General features: G+C 44.3%; 1 protein-coding gene across 3 annotated transcripts; it reads left to right on the forward strand.

The window, feature by feature from the left end:
- The first annotated feature begins 951 nt into the window (after nt 1-951).
- On the forward strand, nt 952-20952 carry PPP4R3B (protein phosphatase 4 regulatory subunit 3B). Of its 3 annotated transcripts, none has more exons than XM_048298335.1 (16): nt 952-1397; nt 2711-2766; nt 8601-8699; nt 9211-9831; nt 12758-12835; nt 13038-13154; nt 13758-13874; nt 14231-14362; nt 14783-14885; nt 15546-15587; nt 15841-15999; nt 16225-16394; nt 17016-17155; nt 17625-17788; nt 18256-18458; nt 19215-20952. In XM_048298335.1, the coding sequence occupies exons 1-16, from the start codon at nt 1256-1258 to the stop codon at nt 19308-19310; spliced, it is 2439 nt and encodes an 812-aa protein (XP_048154292.1). In that variant the 5' UTR covers nt 952-1255; the 3' UTR covers nt 19311-20952. The 3 variants fall into 3 exon arrangements, with proteins under 3 accessions (XP_048154292.1, XP_048154293.1, XP_048154291.1); XM_048298336.1 differs by having other exon boundaries at nt 953-1397; nt 17604-17788; nt 18334-18458; XM_048298334.1 differs by having other exon boundaries at nt 954-1397; nt 17604-17788.
- The last annotated feature ends 213 nt before the right edge of the window (nt 20953-21165 follow it).

The following is a 21165-nucleotide window of genomic DNA, read 5'->3' on the forward strand; positions in this document are numbered from 1 at the left end:
AATAAGAGCCATACCGGTGTAACTGCTTTCACCGTGAGGCAAGAGCCAAGGAAGTCTGGCTTTGTCTGGGAATGAGGCACACCCTGGCCTCGGGAGCACTTGCCCTCCCCTCTCCTTCCCCTTCAGAGCCTCAAATATTGGGTTCGGAGACGCATTCAAGCTTCTCCTCGTGCCCAATTTCCCACTGTTTCACACAGCTTGACTCCCTGAACACTTTTGTGTCCTTTTTCCCTATTCCCACGCAAGCACGGAGATGTAATTATTTATTTGTAGTACAGAGGAAACGTGGAGATTGTGTTTAGTGTGGAAAACTTAAGATTTATAGACTCCACGATGCTTGGCAAGTGGTCTGTCTTAAATTGTACAGTGTGTGTAAGGGCTAATTAAGCACGTTTCTCTCATTTTGAAGCTTCAGCTCCAGTTTCGCTTTCGAGCCTTCTGTGGAGATGTACAAAGCATGCACAGACTGTATGTTACAGTATGGCTGTTGCTGTGAGGAGACGCCGCTCACTAACCTTTCCGCCGTTTTGCGATGCAAGGGACACCTTTTCTTCCTAAACATTCAAGCTGTGTCGCATGCGCTGTTTAAATTTACCCTGGCCGGGGTGTGCAGCTCGCCCGTCATTTTGTGTGACGGCGGTGGGTGGCACTTTCTGTGGCGTGAGCGGGGGAGGCGTGTGCTTCGTCAGCGGTGCCACCACCGCTTCTAGACAGACTTGCAAGAGAAAAACAAAAAAACGAAAAGAAAAAAAAAAGTTTTTTCGGGGGGCCATGTGAGCTATTTCCCCCTTTAGACGCTGTGGGGGTTAAAAGGCAGTGATCTGCCCACACCCCCCTGGGGGTGAGGGCAGCCGCCATTTTGTTCCCGCCTCCCCGTTCCCGCCTCGGCGCCGCCCGGGCCGTGAGGGAGCGCGCGCGGGCCCCGCCCCGCCCCGCCCCTGTGGCCGCCGTCCCGTCGGCGGCGCGGCGGCAGCGGGCGGCCGCCGTAGCCCCTGCGAGGGGAGCCCGTGCCCGGGCGGGGAGGAAGAGAAAGGCGGCCCGAGCCGGGTTACAAGATGGCGGCGGCGCTGTGGTAGCTGCTGAGGCGGAGCGGCGCCAGCGAGGCCCGGCACGGGGCGCGGCGGCGCTGACTCGCCATGGGAAGCGGCGCGTTAAGGGCCCCGCGGTGCCCCTGAGCGGCCCGGCGGCCCCGCTTGCTCCCCGCCGCCCTCGCTCCATCACCCCCGCGGAGGCGGAGCGGGCCCGGGGTTGCACCATGTCGGACACCCGCCGGCGAGTGAAGGTCTACACGCTCAACGAGGATCGGCAATGGGACGACAGGGGCACCGGGCACGTCTCCTCCAGCTACGTGGAGCGGCTGAAGGGGATGTCGCTGCTGGTGCGCGCCGAGTCGGACGGTGAGAGCGTGGCCGGGGCTGCCCAGGCCGTCCGGGCCGCTTCCCCTCGCCCCCCGCCCGGCTCCGGGCCCCCCCAGCCGGGCCTTCCACCCACCGTCGCCGGACTCGGCTGATGGTGCCTTCCCTTGGGAGACCCCACAGGATTATTGTTATTATTATTATTTCCATCCTCCGTGCCTTCCCTTATCTTGCGGCTCCATGTGAAGTTTCCTTACCCCCACAAGCCACAGCAGCGTTTGGTACCGTGGTCCTAGACTTTTCTCCTCCCAGTTCACAAAATTATGGAATATGCTGAGCTGGAACGGACCCACAAGGATCATCCCGTCCAGCTCGTGGCCCTGCACAGACACCCCAACCCTGGGCATCCCTGGGAGCGTTGTCCAGGCTCTCTGTGCTGGAGCTCTGGCAGCCTTGGGGCTGTGACCATTCCCTGGGAAGCCTGTTCAGTGCCCGACCACCCTCTGGGGAAAGAGCCTTTCCCTGATACCCATCCCAAACCTCCCCTGACTCAGCTGCAGCTCCCCAGCCTGAGTAGAGCTGAAGCTGTGACACGTGACGACATTTTGTTCGCTTTCAGAGCAATATCCTTTGCTTTTGAGGTGCTCTTTTCTTACTGCTGTAAAAAGTTGTTTGTTTGTTGCTTTTTTTCCCCCCTTAGGAATTCACTGGTGGTGTTCGAGTCGGGTGGCATCCCTTGTGTTTTATTGCACTTTAAAGTCACCTTTAAGGGTCTTTTTTTAGAGGGGGGAGGTACGTGCTCCCCACTTTGTCAGCCGACAGGTGCTAATGTGCTAAATAAACCACCTAAGACTGGTATAAATTGCTCCGGAGCTGTTGCCAGGAGACATACACTACTTGCATACACAAGATAAAGTCCCTGCGTTTATAGTAGCTGCGTGATTCACTTCTGAAGGGCAGCTGAAGGGAATAAAAGCAAGTGGCCCACGTGGCTTCTCTGGGCAAAAACATTTTTATGCTGGGCAGCACGTTACCTGCTGGAATCTGTATAGGTGGCCTAAAAGACCACTAAACAAGTTGGTTCTGGCATCAGATTTCAGGAGAAAAGAGTGCTACGGTGGATTTTGGACTAAATTAGAAGAGAAAAATGTATTTTAATAGGGGTATTTCTGTTGAATTTTGTCTTATCTGGCTTATTTTAGGAAATTATATTTAAAGGAGGCAGTTCTTGCGGATTTTCTGGGAGATTTGGATTAAGCTGAGGGTCTGTTGGCTGGCACATGGGCAGTGGTGTGAGATGTGTGGAGATGTTTGTTTTGTTGAGTTCAGTAAATCTCTCTTCGTACCTTTTTCAGGTTCACTACTGTTAGAATCGAAGATAAATCCAAATACTGCATATCAAAAACAGCAGGCAAGTATTACTGCTAGGCTTTACTTTCTCTGGGTGCTGATGCTGAGGAATTGTTTTGTGCTCGGAGTAATTGCATTTTTCAGGAAGAAAGGAAAAGCGGGACGACATGGAATTGTTGATGGTGTTTTTTATAGAGGTGACAATCTTGCTTAGAAACCTGTGGGTGCTAAACACTTCACATTCTAGGAATTAATATGTGGGTCTTCTAGAAAAATACATTTTGGACTTCAGGCTTTGAAGTTAATCTACGCAATTTGGATAAATATTGAAATCATTACAGGAAAGGAAAAGTCACATATATGTGTGACTTTTGTTTCCCATCCCAGGCTGTCTGAAGTAATTGCAAAATCAGGGAGGCAAAACTTTGGCCAGGTCTGTTGAAGTGTATTTACTTACCTCTTGAGTTCTTTTTCTGGAAATAACGTGAAGGAATTTGTCTTTATGGGACTTTGTTCTTTGTTGTTGCTGTTTAGTTTTTATTTTAAGCCCGGAAAGCTTCTGTTGTCCTAGGTAAGGCCACAAGCCATGGTGAGAGTTACCTTTCCTAGAGGTTAACCTGCTGCAAGACAAAGAAGGAAAACAGTTGGGAGATGTGTTAATAGGTTATTTTTGTTTCATCTACTGAAAAAATCAACTTACTGAATCTCTTCTGCTTTTACTGTTTTCCTTTTTTCAGCATTAATTTTTGATGTCTCTGCCTGCATTGTTCTCATGGGTTTTCTGGAGTTTTTTCTGTCTGTTCCTTTGTTCTACAGTAGAGTCTCTGTTCCTTTCATTCAGTGTTTGATACTGTTCTTTATCATTATGGTGTCCAGAACTGTTTCAGTGCTAGAAAACAGTAATTTTGTTCTTCCTAAGTCACAGAGGGACACGTCTTTAAGGATTTTGTTATCGTGACAAGTTACAGTGTGAGAATTTGAGAAAGAGACTTTGTTATCTCGTGAACATTGGTTGGCTCACTTTAGGTTAGGACTGAGGTGGAGTTTTGGGCCAGCCTTTCCAGGAGGCTGTTTGCTGTGGTTTCTGCTTTTCACTTGTTAGGGATTGGTGGCTGGAGGCTTTCCTTGGGTGGGCCATGCTGAGGAAGGAGCTCTTCAGAGTTCCAGAAGCCGACAGTCTTCAACTGCTTCCTGTTTACTAGAGGGAACCTATACATAGAGAAATACAAATGCCGATTTTGTGGCTGCAAAGTTTTAAAATGCTTCCTTTCACACCCTGTTTCCTGAAACTACAACTGATTAGTTGTAGGCATTTTTTACTTAATTGGTAACAAAGTTTCAAGTGACTTAAGTAGCTTTTGTTGCCATTTTTCTTGTGGAAAAGGTAGATCATAGTTTAGGAAAACTCAAGCTGAGGTTTATTTTGGCTGGCTTTTATTTCTGGTACTAATGCTTTTGCGTCCTTGTGGCAGAAAGCGTTTTCTTCGCTGTTCACTCTTTAAGGCTTGTGTAACCTCGTGCAGCTTCACACAGAGCATTGTCCTCAAGTTGGTGGTCTTGGACTGGGGAAAGCCGCAGGGTGGTGCAGCTTGATGGAAAAGAAACGTGCCCTGCCTACACATCTGTCTTCATGTAAATAACTTGAGTGGACTTAGAGGGTACTTAATGCTTAATTGTGGTTTGCATAACAGCGTCCTGTGAAAAAAGGAAACCAACCACTGATTTTTCGGTGCTGTGCATCCATCTGTGACTTCCAGTATTACTCTGTTGGTGCCAAGTCATGCAGTAGCTATTGACTAACCCCAAACAGGACAGGCCTGTTACCTGTCTGCTCCAGTCGTGTTTGCGGTTCCTGGGGAATTCATTCTGTCCAGGTGTTGGGCACGCTGTCATCACGACTTCTTTCTCGAGGGAAATAGGGCTTGGATGGGACATAGGTGCCAAGCTGCTCAGCATACAATGTGTAAAATTATCTCTAATTAGATGAATGCAAAGAACACGAGAGCCTGAAGAGCTTTAGGTCCCTCTCGATTTTGGAGCATAGGCTTTGAGAGTTACACATCTCTGCTGGACACCCCACGATAGCCAGAGGGCAGGGTCAGATGTGTTCTGGAGTCCCTGGCAGGAGCTGTTTTAAAAGTTGGCACCACACCCATTTGTTGTTTCAGCCTCTGCTTGAGGTTACTGTTCCCTGGCAGAACTGGCAGAAGAGAGTGTCCATGGCTGAAAGACATTGAACTGCTGCAGAAATCCTTACTGGGAGTGCTGTCCTCCGGTGTTACCTTTCCTGTAGGTGTGCTCTGTTTGCAGCTCTGAGATGAAGATCCTGCGCAAATCCTGTCTTTTGCCCAGGGTTGCCATCACTCCTGTGACAACAGAACGTTTTGCTCGAGGCAAAATCGGAGTTCCTTGCGGCCGGGATTTAACACGTTTGCAGAGGTGCTGTTAAAGCCAGCCTGAGTGGTTGCCAGAGGGCTTCTTCACTCCTGTTTTATGCCAGCAGGAGTGTTCACATTACCGTGTGGCAGGTTAGATGTAGGACTGAGTCAGTTGAAACGTGTCTTCCCCCTGGATTCATTTTTATCAGCACGTGTTCCCCGTCCGCTTCCCTGTGCAGCACTTCGGTGCTGGCATGGGGATGTGGTGCAGTGCAGGAACATGGAGAGGTGGAGCAGCAGGCACTGTGCACACCAGTACCAGAACTGGAGAGGGGTTTGAGCTGCTGTTGCAGTTTTTGTTCAGAATGAATCTTTTTTGTCTTTATATGGTGTTTGAGTGAATTAAGGAACGTTGCTGTTGCTCATGGATGGAGCAGCATCCCCTCTAAGCATGTGGGGGTGGTAGAGCCAGGCCTGGAAGATGTCTGTGCTATTGGTGGGTTGTCTGAGGTCGTGCAGGAAGTGTGTGCCAGATGAGTACATTTTATATTGGTATTGGACAATTATTTTCTGTTGAAACCAACTTCGAGTCTTTCTGAAATATTTTTGGAAAAGCTTATATAACTTCTGCTTTGTGTGGGCAGTACAGATTGTAACGAGTACCATTCAGTAACTTGAGAATTTTCACAAATTTTTGACTGCAGTCCCTGGGTGCCTGGAGTCATTTTAAGTTACTGCATTAATTCTCTTCCTTGAATCATCCTGAGCTATGAATAGGGCTGCTGAGTGTGTGTGTCCTTCTTTGTTCAGTGAAGCACCTTTGAGGCTCAGCTTACCTGGGAGTGCATTGATTTTGAGTGCCAGGGCATCAGTATTTGCACAGAATGTTTCAGGATAAACGTTTCAGATTTTGAATTCTGTAACAGCCATAAAATTGTACTCAAGAATTATTTTTTGATTAATCTCTGAAAGGGAACCAGATCAGGGAGCCAATGAAGCTTTTCAGTGCATGCAGTTGACAATTACTATTTTTCTCTCGAAGCCCAGTTGAACTCTTGACTCTGAAATGGCACACGGTAAACACAGAGATCCAGCTGTCCTGAGCTGGAGATGACGGGGGACAGCTGTGAGTGAAAACTATGTCTGCTCTAAGAACTTGGACCAGTTGTGCCCGTGAGTTGGAGCCTGAGAGCAGAGAGGCTCCCTATTAATATTTGTCACTGTAGGAGAAAAATGTAATATGCATAAACAACTGACACCAGTGCTCCAACCACAGTGCTTGAACTCCGCTCTTTCCACAAGAGGGAAACTTTGTTTCTCTAAAGAAATGTTTAGAAATTAGTAAGAAAGGAAAAAAATTGTGTCTGTGCAAATTCCATTGTTTTTAGTGTGGCCTCTGATTATTTTGGGAGAAGGAAGCAGATCTATTGGTAGGCATTTGTCAACAGTGATGTCATTCTAAACTTTATTTTCAAAACAAAAAAAGGCAAAGACAAAACCCCCAAGATATACTACTCCACATGGATGTTGAAGGATTAGGATTACTGTAGAAAAGAACTGAAGGATTAATGCTGTTATCAGTGCTGCTGATGTTCATTCATGTTCCAGTGATAGCTGGAGCAGCTGGGAAGTTGTGCTTGTTGAGAGAGATGTGTGTTTTCCAAATACCTTCCAAATGATTGAAGAGGGAACCTACTGTCCCATGCCAGCAGTCCTTCCCAAATGTCAGTGTCCTCACTCCTGGAAATACACAAGTGCTCCCTGACCCGTGTAAGCCCAGATAACTGCATTTACAAAGGGCTGTTTAAACCTCATGGCCCCTGAAGCTTCCTAAGGAGTATCAGGTATCTATAATCAGGCATTTCTTTGGGTTTCCTTGCTGAGCTTACAGATACCACTCTTAATATTTTGTGTTCACTAAAAGTGGTGCATAAGGTGAAGATCTCACCAGCCTTGAGGAATTGTGTGGTGAATACTGAACATTGTAAATGAGGGAACTAAGTTACCTTACTGACCATTAAGCAAGGGCTTGCTAGTGTTTTAAAAACACTTCAGTATTTAAAAAACTGTGGTAACAGTTCAGGAAGTCAACAAACTTGGAATGTTGAACAGTTTTGCTGAAGCTCATCAAATATAGTGGAGAGTTAGCAGAGAGCTGCTCAGTTTGGATATTTTTATATGAAGATGAGTTTGCTGTGGGATGGGGAGCTGTTGTCCTGCTCTTGTCTGGGACAGAGTTAATTTTCATGCCAGTGGCTGGTGCAGTGCTGTGGTTTGGATTTAGGATGAGAATAACACTGATAACACAGGGATGTTTTCGTTGTTGCTGAGCAGTGCTTACCTTGAGTCAAGGACTGTTGAGTTTCCCGTGCTCTGGCAGTGAGGAGCTGCACAAGGAGCTGTGGGGGAGCGTGGCCAGCACAGCTGACCTGGCCAAAGGGATGTTCCATATCCCAGGATAACAGGGGCAGTGGATAAACTGGGGGGGTTGGCTGGGAGGGGCCGATCACTGCTCAGGTGGTGCTGAGCAGCTCTATTGTGCATCATTTGTCTGTCATGGGGTTTGTTCCTTTCTTCACCTTCCTTTTCATTGCTGTAACTATTATAATTATTCATTATATTTTACCTTATTTCATTTTTTAAACAGCTCTTATCTCAAGAGTAAAAGTTTCACCTTTTTCTGATTCTCCTTCCCAACCCACTAGTGGGAGGAAGTGAGTGAGCAGCTGTGTGGTACTTACTTGGCAGCTGGGATTAAACCACAACCACTCTATATTTGAATGTTGAAGTACAGGCTTGCATTCCTTACAGGACAGCAGCAAGTGTCCTAGTAAAACCTCTTCAAAAACCATTTTAGTCTATTCAGAAATTCCATCGAAACTTCCAGATCTACTGTGCAAGTGCACAAATTGTATTGATGGAGACAATAGTAACACAGATAAAAAACCTGGCTCAAATGAAAATAACCAGCAAGATGGTTGTAACTTTAGTAAGAACTTAGGAGTTTTATATTATTCAGGTTGTATGGTTTTTAATTCAGAAAGGAATATTTGAACATTAGCTAGGCATTATATCTCACATATCTAGGGTTGTCTTAAACCCTTTCTAAGGGGGAAATTGAAATTTTAGGGGTTTGTTTCAGCCTTGCTAAATATGACAATACTTAAATGGTCATATTGCAGGTTTTCTTAATCTAGTGTGTGCATTCCCATTTCAAGACTTGGTTCGAGAAACGTATCTTGCAGAGAAGTGCCATCATAAGTGGCGTGCATATGAAAAATAGTATCTTTAAATATGGTTTGTGTAAGGTAGTGGTCATAAAATAACAAGAAAGAAAGTTGATGTTCCTTATGGCAGAACAGGTGATTTAGTGTTTTGGTGTCTTACATTCTTTTGCCAAGTGTAGCTTTAATTAAAATGATTTATTCTGTAGACATTGTCTGTAAGGGAATGGAGATTAATATGCAGTGCAGACCTGTTTCAGAAACAATTCTTTTCTTGGTTTTATCTCAAACAGGACACACTGATTGTTTGGTCAGAAGCAGAGAACTATGATTTAGCACTGAGCTTTCAAGAAAAAGCTGGCTGTGATGAAATTTGGGAAAAAATCTGCCAGGTACAGTAAACATGAAACATCCTGGTTTTATTCCAGATTTTCTTGTGTCTTCTGTGACTTGATGTATTTTTGCATCCTTTTTGAACCTGATTGTAAAAGAATCAAATATTCATTGTTATTTTCTGTGTAAGATCTTGACTTGCCCCTGCTTGGAACATGAGTTGTTCTTTTCTTAATTGAATGTCAGGCTTTTGAAAAATCACTGTAATGGTGGGACTCAGGTGGTTGGTGTTTTTTGGGAAGGGAGTGGTGTTTGTGTGATTGTGTTTATTAAAAAGGGACTGCCGGAGTTCCATGTTTTAATTGTCCTTCTCCCAGCCAGCCTCAGGAAGCAGCTCGTTGGAGTGCAGTGGAACTGCAAATACGCTGTAAGGAACCAGAGAGCTCAGATTCCCGAGCAGCTTCCTTGGACAAACGGGGCAATTGAGATGTGTTGTTATTTCAGTTACTGACCTGCTGACTTCTGTGTGTAGTTTGGGATCAGACAGTAACTGTGTGCACTCTTTCTTAGGTTCAGGGTAAGGATCCTTCGGTGGAAGTCACGCAGGACCTTATTGAGTCAGAAGAGGAACACATAGAGGAAATGCCTGAAACCAGCCCTCTGATTGACCTTCCTACTTGTGAACTCAACAAACTTGAAGAGATTGCTGACCTAGTTACCTCTGTTCTCTCCTCACCCATCCGTAGGGAAAAGCTGGCGCTGGCCTTGGAGAACGAAGGCTACATTAAAAAACTGTTACAGCTTTTCCAAGTCTGTGAGAATTTAGAGAACACCGAAGGCTTGCATCATTTGTACGAAATTATTAGAGGGATTTTGTTCCTCAACAAAGCAACTCTGTTTGAGGTGATGTTCTCTGATGAGTGTATTATGGATGTGGTCGGATGCCTCGAGTACGATCCTTCTTTGGCTCAGCCAAAACGGCACAGGGAGTTCTTGACCAAAACAGCAAAATTTAAGGAGGTTATTCCTATTACAGACTCTGAACTCAGGCAAAAAATCCACCAGACTTACAGGGTACAGTATATTCAGGACATCATCTTGCCAACACCATCTGTTTTTGAAGAGAATTTTCTTTCTACCCTCACTTCCTTTATTTTCTTCAACAAAGTTGAGATTGTCAGTATGTTACAGGTAAGTGGTTTTTGATATGGTCTGGATGGATTGTGTGTTGATACCTGTAGTTGTAGTTTAAAAATGGATTACAGTTAATCACACACACTTCATTTGCTCAATGTTTTGAATGCTTCCACTGCTCTCTGATACCTTTGATTTTGTATTTTGTAAAGGTACATTTCAGGTGAGTATATTAATATTTTTTAATGGGCTGTAAAGTTGAAGATTTTTCTCCCTGATTCTCAACCAACGTACACCTTTTGGTCAAGTTTGTGTAGGTATTTAGGGAACAGGCAACTTCTTGTATTCTGTATTAGGGACGTTGTAACATTGTTTTTGTAACAAATTCTGGATCTGTGATCCAAAAGGGCATGTTCAGACCCATTCCTGTTTCACTGTTGTTACATCATGGTGCTAATTTCAAATGTTCATGTTGTCTTAAAAATTAAGTAATTAGTTGCTGGGGTTTTTTCCTACTATGAGAATATATATCCAGAAGTACTAACTAATAAATAACCAAGCTGTTACTTTATGAAAAGCTGTCCTGCACACTTTGTAGTCAGAAGCAGGCTCCAAGGTGGTTGGGACCCTGTAAGGAGCCTCGGTGAAGAGCTGTGTGAACTTCTTAGCATTTTGGGGTTTTCAGTTGGTGCTGCGTTGTGCAAACTAACGGGTACTGAAGTGGCTTTATTGTGTTTATCTGTGTCCAAAAATGGTACACTTGTGTAGGACAGGTCACAGACCTCTTGGGGCGAGTTTGGAGAGACTCTATAATAAACACCAAGAAGAGCTGAGAAGAGGAAGGGAGTAAAAATGGTGGAAAGAGAGGGGCACTGGAGACATAATGTATCCATATGGAGTATGTTAATGAGCTCAGATATGGGTGAAATGCAGTAAAGAGTGCAGTACAGGACTGGAAAATAAATCAAAACTGAGTAATTGCAGAGGATTGCATGAGTATGCTATTTGGCTTCTTTGCACTTTCTTCTTTGTGGCTCAATAGCAGAAAGAATCAAAAAATTAAATCCCTCTTGCAAAATTAATGGCTTTGTGTTAAATAAAGATTTTCCTTTAAATTCTTTTTGCATATGTTTTCAAAAACTACAAATAAATGCAGTATTATTCTCCTGAGGCCACAGTCCTGTTTACATTTAGAGATCAAGTCTGTAGAGTTCTTTATTTTTCATTGAGGCTGTACAGTACTGAATGTTTAATTGTGCTGTAACAGAACTCTGATTTGCTGTTACCTCGAGTGCTCTTTACAGAAGGTTCTGAAATCCTGACAGTTCCTTGCTGGTTCTGTCGTGGCTGTCCTTGCCGTCACAGATGGAGTATGTGGCACACAGGTTTGCCTGCTTGTTCTAAAGTCTGTAATTGAGGTGTGTGATGATTTACAAATAATGTTGATCCTTGAGAATTACAGACTGAGAAGAAAGCACACATGGAGACGATGTTACAGCACACTTGAGGAGAATTCCCTGGTGGTGGGGACCTCAGGTCCAGGACTGCTTTTGCAGCCCTGTAAATCAGCTTGTTGGGCACAAGAACTCTAAAGCTCCTTTGGGTTTGGGGAACACATTGGACGTCCTGTTACCCTAAATACACTGGCAAAGCTCCCTGGGAGAAGGCAGTTTAGAGGAGCAGCAGATTGTGTTTGCCACGGCAGCAAAGCTCCTTTCTACGTGCCACAGAGCACTAGATCCCAGTGCTGCTGCTGAGGGAAGGGCAGCCGTGTGGGAAAGGAGCCTCCATCCATCCTGTGCTTTAGGACACAGGACTGGGCTGTGTAGCAGCCTTAGACATGCAGGAGATATTTCTGTGCTTAGGTGTTCTGCTGTAGGGATTTTCTACCGTATCTGCTGTTGATTGTAGTATGGCTGGGGGTTTTTTTTGTAACAGGCTTAATTAAGCTGTTTAAGCCAGCAAAGCTTAAAATAAACTACTAAATCTACTAAACTACTATGTTGCACTCCCTGTGATGTTGATTCCAGGTATCATTTGTTTGTAAAGCACTTCTATCCCCACGTCTTAAAATTGTCAGGAAAAAGTTTGCCAGTCTTTGGTTGGCATTGCTGTAACTGTAAAAATTCTGTATTAAGTTACGCTAATAAAGCACAGAAATTTTAGTGACAGCACACAGCAAAATAGAGAGGTAAGCACGCTCTGTGTTATGCAATGTAAAGTTCATGTACATTTATTGGAATGCTGCTATTCTGTTCATTTTTGTTCAATGCACAAGTTTATTGAGTAGAATTGGTACAGTGATGCAAAATTTTGTAAAGCTGTAGCATGTTACTGTTTGCTGTCAGATTTATATTGTCTTTAAAAGGTAACAGAAACATTTGAGAGAATGCCAACACTGTTTTTAATGTGAACGAGTGCAGACTAATCAAAGGGCAGAAAGTGCCCAAACCCTTGAGAGATGCCAATGTTCACCCTGGTTTTTGGGTACTTCTTGATCTTACTCAATGGGGTAACTGAAATGCTTTGCAAGAAGTGCGGTGTTGTCCTGTATATACTTAAATATCTCTTGGTGTAGTAGAGGATGTGAATATAAAAAGGCAGTAATAGTCCATAAAGTTTCCCAGCTTGGCAAAGCAGGTCTGCAAGTGGGAGAGATTGTTTTATTGTAAGAAAGGTAATGGGGACATGGGTGCAGAGTTGTCCTGTGGCCGGCACTTTGTAGTTGAAGTTTTAGGGACTATCACTGAGCTCAGCCTTACCTGGCTCTGGTCTCCTGGAGCTGCTTCTGCTGCTCAGAGGGAGTGCTGAAACAATGCCCTGGGAATGATCCCGCTGGATGTGTGCTCTGGCATTTGCCTTCTTTGGGATAAATTGGATGGAGAGGTGGAGAGCTGGACTTCTTCAGGGTTGGATCCTGTAAAGATGGAAGTTCTTTTCCAGAGGCGCTGTGTAAGGTGTGTTCCTTTTGTGTGTTGCACAGGAAGACGAGAAGTTTTTATCGGAAGTTTTTGCACAATTAACAGATGAAGCTACAGATGATGACAAACGGTGTGAACTGGTAAGTCCCAGCTCCCCGTGGTGCCTCCAAGGCTTTACCTGAGCGGGATGAAGGAGAAACAGTGAAACCCTTCTGCAGTCACTGGGGGGTTTCTGTAGAATCAGCCAGCGCACAAACTCTGCCACAGAATGTAGCTGTTTCCTCCTTTCACAGAGTTTTCTGACCCAAATACACCTGTAATTAGGTTTTCCCTGTGCAACAGGTGAACTTTTTCAAGGAATTCTGCGCCTTTTCTCAGACGTTACAACCTCAGAACAGAGATGCGTTTTTCAAAACGTTGGCAAAGCTGGGAATTCTTCCAGCCCTTGAAATTGTAATGGTGAGTGAAACTTAAAGCTGATTTTAACCCAAGTAGAAGAGCCACAGCCATTGAAGCAGTTTTGGCTCTGCTGAGCCCTCTGGGTCAGTTTTGCTGTGCTGGGAGTGGGAGTTGATTGGAGCATTCCCAATGCAGAGGCTGCCCCTGGCTCTGCGGTGCTCTGGGCATTTTTACTCCCTCTGTGTGAGCCTGTGGGCAGCACAGTCCTTGGGACAAGGGGTGTAAAAACTGGCAGCTGGATTGTTGTTGTGGTTGTTGCTGGCCCAGGGCCAGAGAAGTATTTTTAGATAATCTTGAACTGTTGGCTGGTTCCTCCCAAAAGATCCCGTAATCCTGTCATTAGCAGATTAATCTGTCCTAATCAGCAGTGGGAAAATGGAATGTCTTTCACTCCTGTGGTTGAAGCAGCTGTTGCTGCCTGACCATTGCAATTCATTTTGCTGGTTTATTGTTGTTTTTCTGTAACCCTATTACTGTGTTTCTCATAGAAACTCCTGTAATGTGATGTTCTCAACACTTTGAACTACCTATTATTTGCAGCTGTACTTGATAATAAATACCAAACTTAATTTGTTCTTGCTAATCAACTTCTCTTTTTATTAGGGAATGGACGATCTGCAAGTTAGATCTGCTGCTACAGATATATTTTCTTATCTAGTAGAATTTAGCCCATCCATGGTCCGAGAATTTGTGATGCAAGAGGCCCAGCAGAGTGATGATGTAAGTCACAGTGGTTTGCAGTTTGTTGAATATACCAGTCTTTGGGCAAGCAGGAAACAAACAAAACATCAAAACAAACCTCTAAAAACACAGGAAAAAGTAGATTTATTACACAAATATACACTTCTGAGCTTGTTGGTGTTGCGTGAGTTCACAGTTTTGGAGGTCTGACTGACAAGGATTGTAGGTGTGGAGGGTTGTGCTTAACAGAATTTCTGTATCCAAATGCAACTCTCAGTTCTTCCGTTTCATTTAAATTTGTCTTCAAAAAATGACAGAAACTATGGAAATTACTTTCCTCTATTGAAACTGTGTCTAATTGTTTGCTGGTGTGTTTGTTTGGGATTTTTCTGCAGGACATCCTCCTCATCAATGTGGTCATTGAGCAGATGATCTGTGACACGGATCCGGAGCTCGGGGGAGCTGTTCAGTTAATGGGGCTGCTGAGAACTCTGATTGACCCAGAGAATATGCTCGCCACAGCCAATGTAAGGAGATGTGGGGAGTGCAGACACTGCACTGTCCCAGCAAAGCTGAAAACCTGATATTCTCTGTGTTTGCTCTGATACTGAATTTAAACAAGCCAAAAATAAGCTTAAAGTTTCCATTTTGGGATTGTGCAGGTGTTTATTAAAAAAGTTTTGTCAAGCTTCTTGAGTTGTTGATGTTTTTTCAGTAGATGTTTGCATGGTGGGGATTTTTTGGTGATGGTGAGCTTGGTTCGTTGTCCCAGAATGAAGAAACTGATCTTTTTTGAGCAAAGACAGTCCTGCAGGCCCAACAAATATACAGGCAGACCTGAAGGAGCCAATAGAATTCTGTGTGGGCTGTTTCCTGTGTTACTGTTCTTTCTTATTTAAAAGCCTGTGTACAAATCCCACTGTTTAATAAAGCTGTTTTTGTTTTAGAAAACAGAAAAGAGTGAATTTCTCAATTTCTTCTACAACCATTGTATGCACGTTCTCACCGCGCCGCTTCTGGCCAATACATCAGAAGATAAATGTGAAAAAGGTACTGAATATTTCCATTTTCTTTTTCCTCCTTGCAGGCCCGTAGTGTTTGGCAGTGGCTGACAGTGCTGGTCCCAGGGATCAGCCTGAGGTGCCAGCTGGGAATGCACTTGTGGAAAACTGCACAGAAGGGACAGGGCTTCTGTGGGCAGCAGTTTTCAGCTCCTTCCTGCAGCTCTGGATGCTGCTGTAGCTTCATGCTGTGCTTTGTGAAAGATGCACTTCCTTGGTGTTCATCATGCGAATATACAGTTGTTGATTGCCTTGAAAAAATACTTCCTGTAAAGCAGAACGTGTCTGTAGGTCTCAAATATTAAGCTAAAAAAAGTTTTGCACATTCCATCTAAAATCTGTAGTACTTGTTTTAATGCATTATTTGAAAAATTTAGGATTGGTAGTCTTATTCTATATAATGTTCCTAAGTTTTAGGTTATACATTTTCACCTAGATGTATTTAGAACTTTGTAAGGTAAATTAAATACAGAAATCTCAACTGGCTGTGTTCTTGCTGCACGTTTATGTCCCTGTAGCTCACAGAAACTTTTGATCTGATGAAAAATCTGACCATCTGGTAGAATTTATTGTTTATCCCCATCTTTTAAATCTTGACAGTGCTTTGAAAACCTTTTTCTGACATTTGTTTTTATTTTCTCTCTATTAGATGCAGTAGTTGGATCCACTAAGAGTAATACAATTTGTCCTGGTGAGTTTGAATTGATTTTGAGATTTGAAACTTTTCTTGTGTGCTGTGTATGGTATTCTATTAAACAAAAAAGTTAGGTACGCCCATACTTTATTTCTTTTAATAGTTTTTATTGAAATAGATGTAAGGGCTTTGCTTCACTTGGGACAACTGGAAGCTGAAGGAACATTTTCATCTGGTTTTAAGTTACTGAGGTTTTTTTTTCCTAGTCAACCTTGCTACTGAAAGCTTAAATTGTTAATTTTTCTTGCAGATAATTACCAAACAGCACAACTACTTGCCTTAATTTTGGAACTGCTTACTTTTTGTGTGGAACATCACACATATCACATCAAGAATTACATTATGAACAAAGATTTGCTAAGAAGAGTACTGGTCTTGATGAATTCAAAACACACCTTTCTGGCCTTGTGTGAGTATGGAGCTGTTGTGATTTCCTTCTTCCAGGCTTGGTGTGCACTGTGTGGAAGGTGTTCCAGTGTACACTTGAACTTGGAATTTGTGTTAATGAGTGTGAATGAGATTTTAATGCTCTGGGTTTGGGGGTGCATCTTCCTCTGGGTAACAGCAGGTGTTTCAGTTCTTTCCATGAGCCCTGGCATGTGGTTATTAACTCCTTGATTCTTTCTTCCTACAGGTGCTCTTCGCTTTATGAGGAGGATAATTGGCCTGAAAGATGAATTTTATAACCGTTACATCACCAAGGGAAACCTCTTTGAGCCAGTTATCAATGCCCTGCTGGATAATGGCACTCGGTACAACCTGCTCAACTCTGCTGTGATTGAGCTGTTTGAGTTCATCAGAGTGGTGAGTCCAGCTGCAGCTCCAGCTCTTAGAGGAACACCCAGCTCCTTGAAAAACAAGGACTTAAAGCAGCTCCTGAGCCACTTGCTGCCAGTGCCTTGATGTGTGGGAGGCTTTGCTGGGAATCTTTGTGGCCTGTGAAAGTGAAAGGTGGCTTTTAGTTGTAGGATATTGTAGCTGCTGTCTTTTCCAGCAAGAAGAACATTAGGAATGTTAGGATTTGCCTGATAATGGTGAGAGACTTGTTAGAGGGGGCTGACCAAAGTTCCTGGTCCCACATGAGCTGCTGTAGCTGCTGAGGACTGGGGAGAGCTGTAGCCTGTGGGGAGAACAGGGCACAGCTGTCCTACATAAAGTATCCTGGTTTAACAGAAGCATCACAAATACAGTTGGGACACTGCTGAATCCATTGTCTGTTTCTGTGGGAAGCCTTATAAATATTTCTCGATCTCATCTCTTTTATTAAGGATAAATCTGATTTCATGCTTCACTTTTGTATAATCTTGTACAATAATGCTTTGGCTCTGGGCAAGAAATCAGTTACTTTCCAAAGTGAACTCAAAAGCTTTCTGAACTTCTGCCTGTGCCCATTTGAGGCTGAAATGCTGCTTTGTTCTTCTGCAGGAAGATATTAAGTCCCTTATTGCACACATAGTTGAAAACTTCTATAATGCACTTGAATCTATTGAATATGTTCAGACGTTCAAGGGACTGAAGACAAAATATGAGCAAGAAAAGGACCGACAAAGCCAGAAGCTGAACAGGTAGGCCCCGGTTTCTGTGCTCCGAGCCTGCCAGTGGCTGCCACTCTGCAGGGCTGCTCCTTGCTTTTCTCTTTCCCAGAGGACATCAGGAGCAGGAGGCTGGGATTGGGGTTGGGTTTCATTCTTGGTGAAAACTTCTTGGGTTAGAAGAAAGCTGCATCTGCCTTTCCTTGTGGCCAAGTGTAGTAGAGCTGATGTTGGCCAGTGCACTAAATGCTATGTTCAGAAAACTCAGCTTAAGAGGAACAGAATGTTGCTCTGATTTGGGATTCAGTCTGGCTCATCATCATATGGGGTGTTGGTGAGTCTTGGGGTGAGGGCAGAACCAGAGGTGGAGCTGGATTGCCTTCTCAAATACATCGAGCTCCCTCTAAAACTCTGGAAGGTGTTTCTGGTCCCGAGTCTGAAACAGCAGCCAAGCTGGAATCACTGTGTGTGTCTCTTACAGTGTCCCATCCATATTGCGTAGCAATAGATTCCGCAGGGATGCCAGAGCCTTGGAGGAGGATGAAGAAATGTGGTTCAATGAAGATGAAGAGGAAGAAGGCGAAGCTGTTGTACCTCCAGTTGAGAAGTCAAAACAGGAGGATGATTTTCCAGATAGCTATGAAAAATTTATGGAAACTAAAAAAGGTATTTACTCGGTTTGAGCTTGTTGGCACTGGAAGTGCTCCATGGCAGATTCGTGGAGTTATCACCTAAACCAGCCTGTGGTTTGTGCCCTGTACCTCGAGCAGCAGTACAGGGCATTCTGTGTGATTGAGTCATGAGATCCAAACGTGTCCTTGCAAGCCAGTCTAGGATTAAAAGAACAAGTTAAACTGCTTGGAGCATGCATCTGGTTTAAATGCCATTTAAAAGCAGGACTTTGAATGTGCCTGTGTGCTCCAGGTGAGCCATGTCCCTGGTGCCCTCAGCATCCAGGCCCTGCTCAGTTTGCTGCTGGTGGGCTCAGGATGGGCTTGGTTGGGGAACTGAGAATTGCAGCAGAATTGGAACCAAAAAAACCTGCTGGCTCTTGCCCCGCGATTGCACTGTGATGTGGATTGTACTCCTTGGTGTGCAGCTGATACCTAAGTGTGGCAATGTTTGTCCCTCAGCTAAGGAGAGTGAAGACAAAGAAAATCTTCCAAAAAGGACTTCAGCTGGGGGATTCAAATTCACTTTTTCCCACTCAGCCAGCTCAGCCAACGGTGCGAACGGTGCAAACAGCAAATCTGTGGCAGCTCAGACATCACCAGCGAGCTCCAACGGCTCCTCTTCCAAGAACACGGCCCTGAGCCCGGCGGTGCCGGCCCCCAAGGTGGGAGAACTCGTGTGGGGCTGTCCTGGTGCAGGGCTGTCCCAGGGTAACAGCAGCAACAGCCTGTGGGCAGTGGGGCTGAGCTGGTGATAAATTCACCCTGAGCCCTCCAGTGAATCCCTGACTGCTCTGGGGAGGTCTGAGCAGGGCTGGACTCTGTTGCAATCTGGTGGGCGCAGTCTCATCCCGCATCCTCTGCATCATTTCGCTGTTGCCACTTTTTTCCTTGCCCAGTTGCTGCTCTGTGTGTCTGATGTACAAAGGAAATTGGCGGTTTGGGGAACTCTGTTAGTGCCCCTCCAGATTGGGAATTGAGTGTGTTTAAGGGGACAGATGCAGGGAGTGACCCCTCTGTGGTGCCTGACTCAGCTGTGCATTACTGGAATCCTCAGCCCTCGAGCTCCTGAGCAGCTACAAAAAAGCGTGGCAGGAACTGGTTTCCCACCCTAAGGCAGAGCAGCCAAAGGGATGTCAGCCTGCACGTTGGAGTTCATGTCTGTCCAGCTGGGCTGAAGGTGATTTTTAAACAATTTGCAGTCCAGACCCAGAGGAGCAAGGAAACTCCAGTACTTCCTGCAGCTTGAGGTTCAAACCCACTCTCCAGACAAATGGGACTTGGAATGCCAAAGGCATCACCAAGAAACCTTCAGGCTGGTGTGTCCCAGACAGGTTGGCTGGAGGTTGAGTACTAAAGTTGCAGTTCCTGGGTATTTTTTCAATGTGAGAATTTCTTTTTTCCTTGTTTCTGATTGGCAGGGAAGTCTAGTTGGGCTAGTGGATTATCCTGACGATGAAGACGATGATGAAGAGGAGGAGACATCTCCAAGAAAAAGACCTCGTCTGGGTTCATAAAAGAAACCAAAACTTTGGAATAAGAACTTTTATTACGGGGTTTCAAATGCTGCAACCGTTTTAAGAGCTAAAAAGAATCTGATTCAGAAAGCTTTCTCCCATGAGTATATAAGATAATACAAGGAGTAGCAAAAGAAACTCGGTGTATCAGCTAGAAAGGGTTAGTTCTGTAAACACAAAGCTTCCAAGGAACTTAATGTCTTTCTAGAAAGTAAGGAGTCTGCCATTCAGGCTGTCAAAAAAATGAAAAATTAAAAAAAAAAAAAGGTGGGTTAGTATTCTCAGAACCTGGATGATGGCTTCTCAGCAAGGAAAGTCTCAGGTGTCGGGAGGGAAAGGGGGAGGGAAAGGTATGGTAACACTTCTTTTAAAATATTGCAGGGTTTCCCCAGTGTTTAACAGAACTAGGAAAAAAAATAAAATTCAAGCTTAAATTTTGAACCCAGTAATCTTAATTTTGTAATGGTGCTGTCAGTTGTGTTCTTTTAGCAATGCCTCTTTTAAAAAAAATTTTAAGGGAAAACTAACTCTGTTTGCATAAGAACAATCCGTATTTTGGGACCATTTATTACCAACTAAACTGCATTTCTCATGGTTGGAGGGAGGGACACTGCAGTTATAGTGCATGTTGAGTTGTTTAAAACAGTTAAAATAAGTTTTAATTTGTATTTTCCAAGAGGAGAGAATGGAAGCTGGATTCAAAATTGAAGGTTTTGCTTGTTTTGTCAGTGAGACGTCCAGAAATATCTATGCCAAGGAGCAGTGGCTTCCCAAGGGTCTCCCGGAGCTGCTTGTGTCACAGTGGGGCTGTACCCGGCACATCCCACAGCTGTCGGCTTCAGGTTGGGAAGAGCCCGAATTCCAGCCACGCTCGGCGGTGTTCCAAGGGCCGCCTCCTCTCGGAGCAGCCGTTTCCCTGTTTGGGAGTTGAAATCGCGTGGGTGAGGTGGGAATAAAAAACACTCACAGGTTTTTCGTAGTGATGGACTGAGCAGCATTTTAACACCAAAGTCAGTTTGGACCAAGATGGGATTATTGCCAAGAGAACACCTTGAGGGCTTGGAGGCGGAATCCACAAGCAGCACCTGAACCTGGGGGTGGTACAAAAGCTGCTTTTTTAAAACACAAAAGCACATTCCACATAGGTGAGTGAACTGTGACAGGAATAGGTGAGTTCACAGCAAGGTGACAGAGGCAAACAGTCCAGGTTTTATTTTCAAGAGCAGCACATGAACTGTAAATATTTTAATGTTAGTTTGCCCATATGTGATCTGAGATCATGACAAAGTGAGAGGAGATTCCCAGCAACTGTGTCAGAGATGTTAAAAGATGGAACCAGCTGCAATCCACCACATAGATCACTCTTGTAATATGTGTTATGGGTCCATTTCTCCTGGAATAGTTTAAACTGAAGCAGTTTCTCTGTTTTGGAGATTTTTGTAGTTAGTTTTAATTTTAGCTCTTGTTTGAAAAAAGATGGGCTGTCTGTGTAGATATGAAGTATAGTTTTTTCCATAAAACAGAAGTTTATTTTGTATTAAAGATACCACTGTACTTGTTTTACACCATTTGTATACATGTGGTGATATTAATGCTGAACTGTAAAATTCAGGAATTAAAATGTGACCCTGTAATTCCATAATTAGTGCTTTTGTTTGGTTTGTTACACATGGTAAGTGAACTCAGAATTTTCAATGTGGCTGTTGTACGATATTGTTTAAGGTTAGTTATCCATGCAGATTTCAAAGTAACTCCGTACCACTGGATGGAATCCCAGAGGGAACGGGTGAGCTCTTCCCGATGCGTAAGCGAGACACAGGCGCTCTGATGGACCTGGGGACAGTCGTGGTGTCCT

The sequence above is a fragment of the Corvus hawaiiensis genome, chromosome 3, assembly GCF_020740725.1.
Source record: "Corvus hawaiiensis isolate bCorHaw1 chromosome 3, bCorHaw1.pri.cur, whole genome shotgun sequence".
Classification (NCBI taxonomy): domain Eukaryota; kingdom Metazoa; phylum Chordata; class Aves; order Passeriformes; family Corvidae; genus Corvus; species Corvus hawaiiensis.

Bases quoted from the DNA above. Each gene is read 5' to 3' on its own strand.
- PPP4R3B (XM_048298334.1), top strand. From the start codon at position 1,256: ATGTCGGACACCCGCCGGCGAGTGAAGGTCTACACGCTCAACGAGGAT. The intron at 14,886-15,545 runs GTACTGAATATT...TCTCTCTATTAG, and splicing joins AGAAGATAAATGTGAAAAAG to ATGCAGTAGTTGGATCCACT. The intron at 17,156-17,603 runs GTAGGCCCCGGT...TGTCTCTTACAG, and splicing joins CAAAGCCAGAAGCTGAACAG to TGTCCCATCCATATTGCGTA.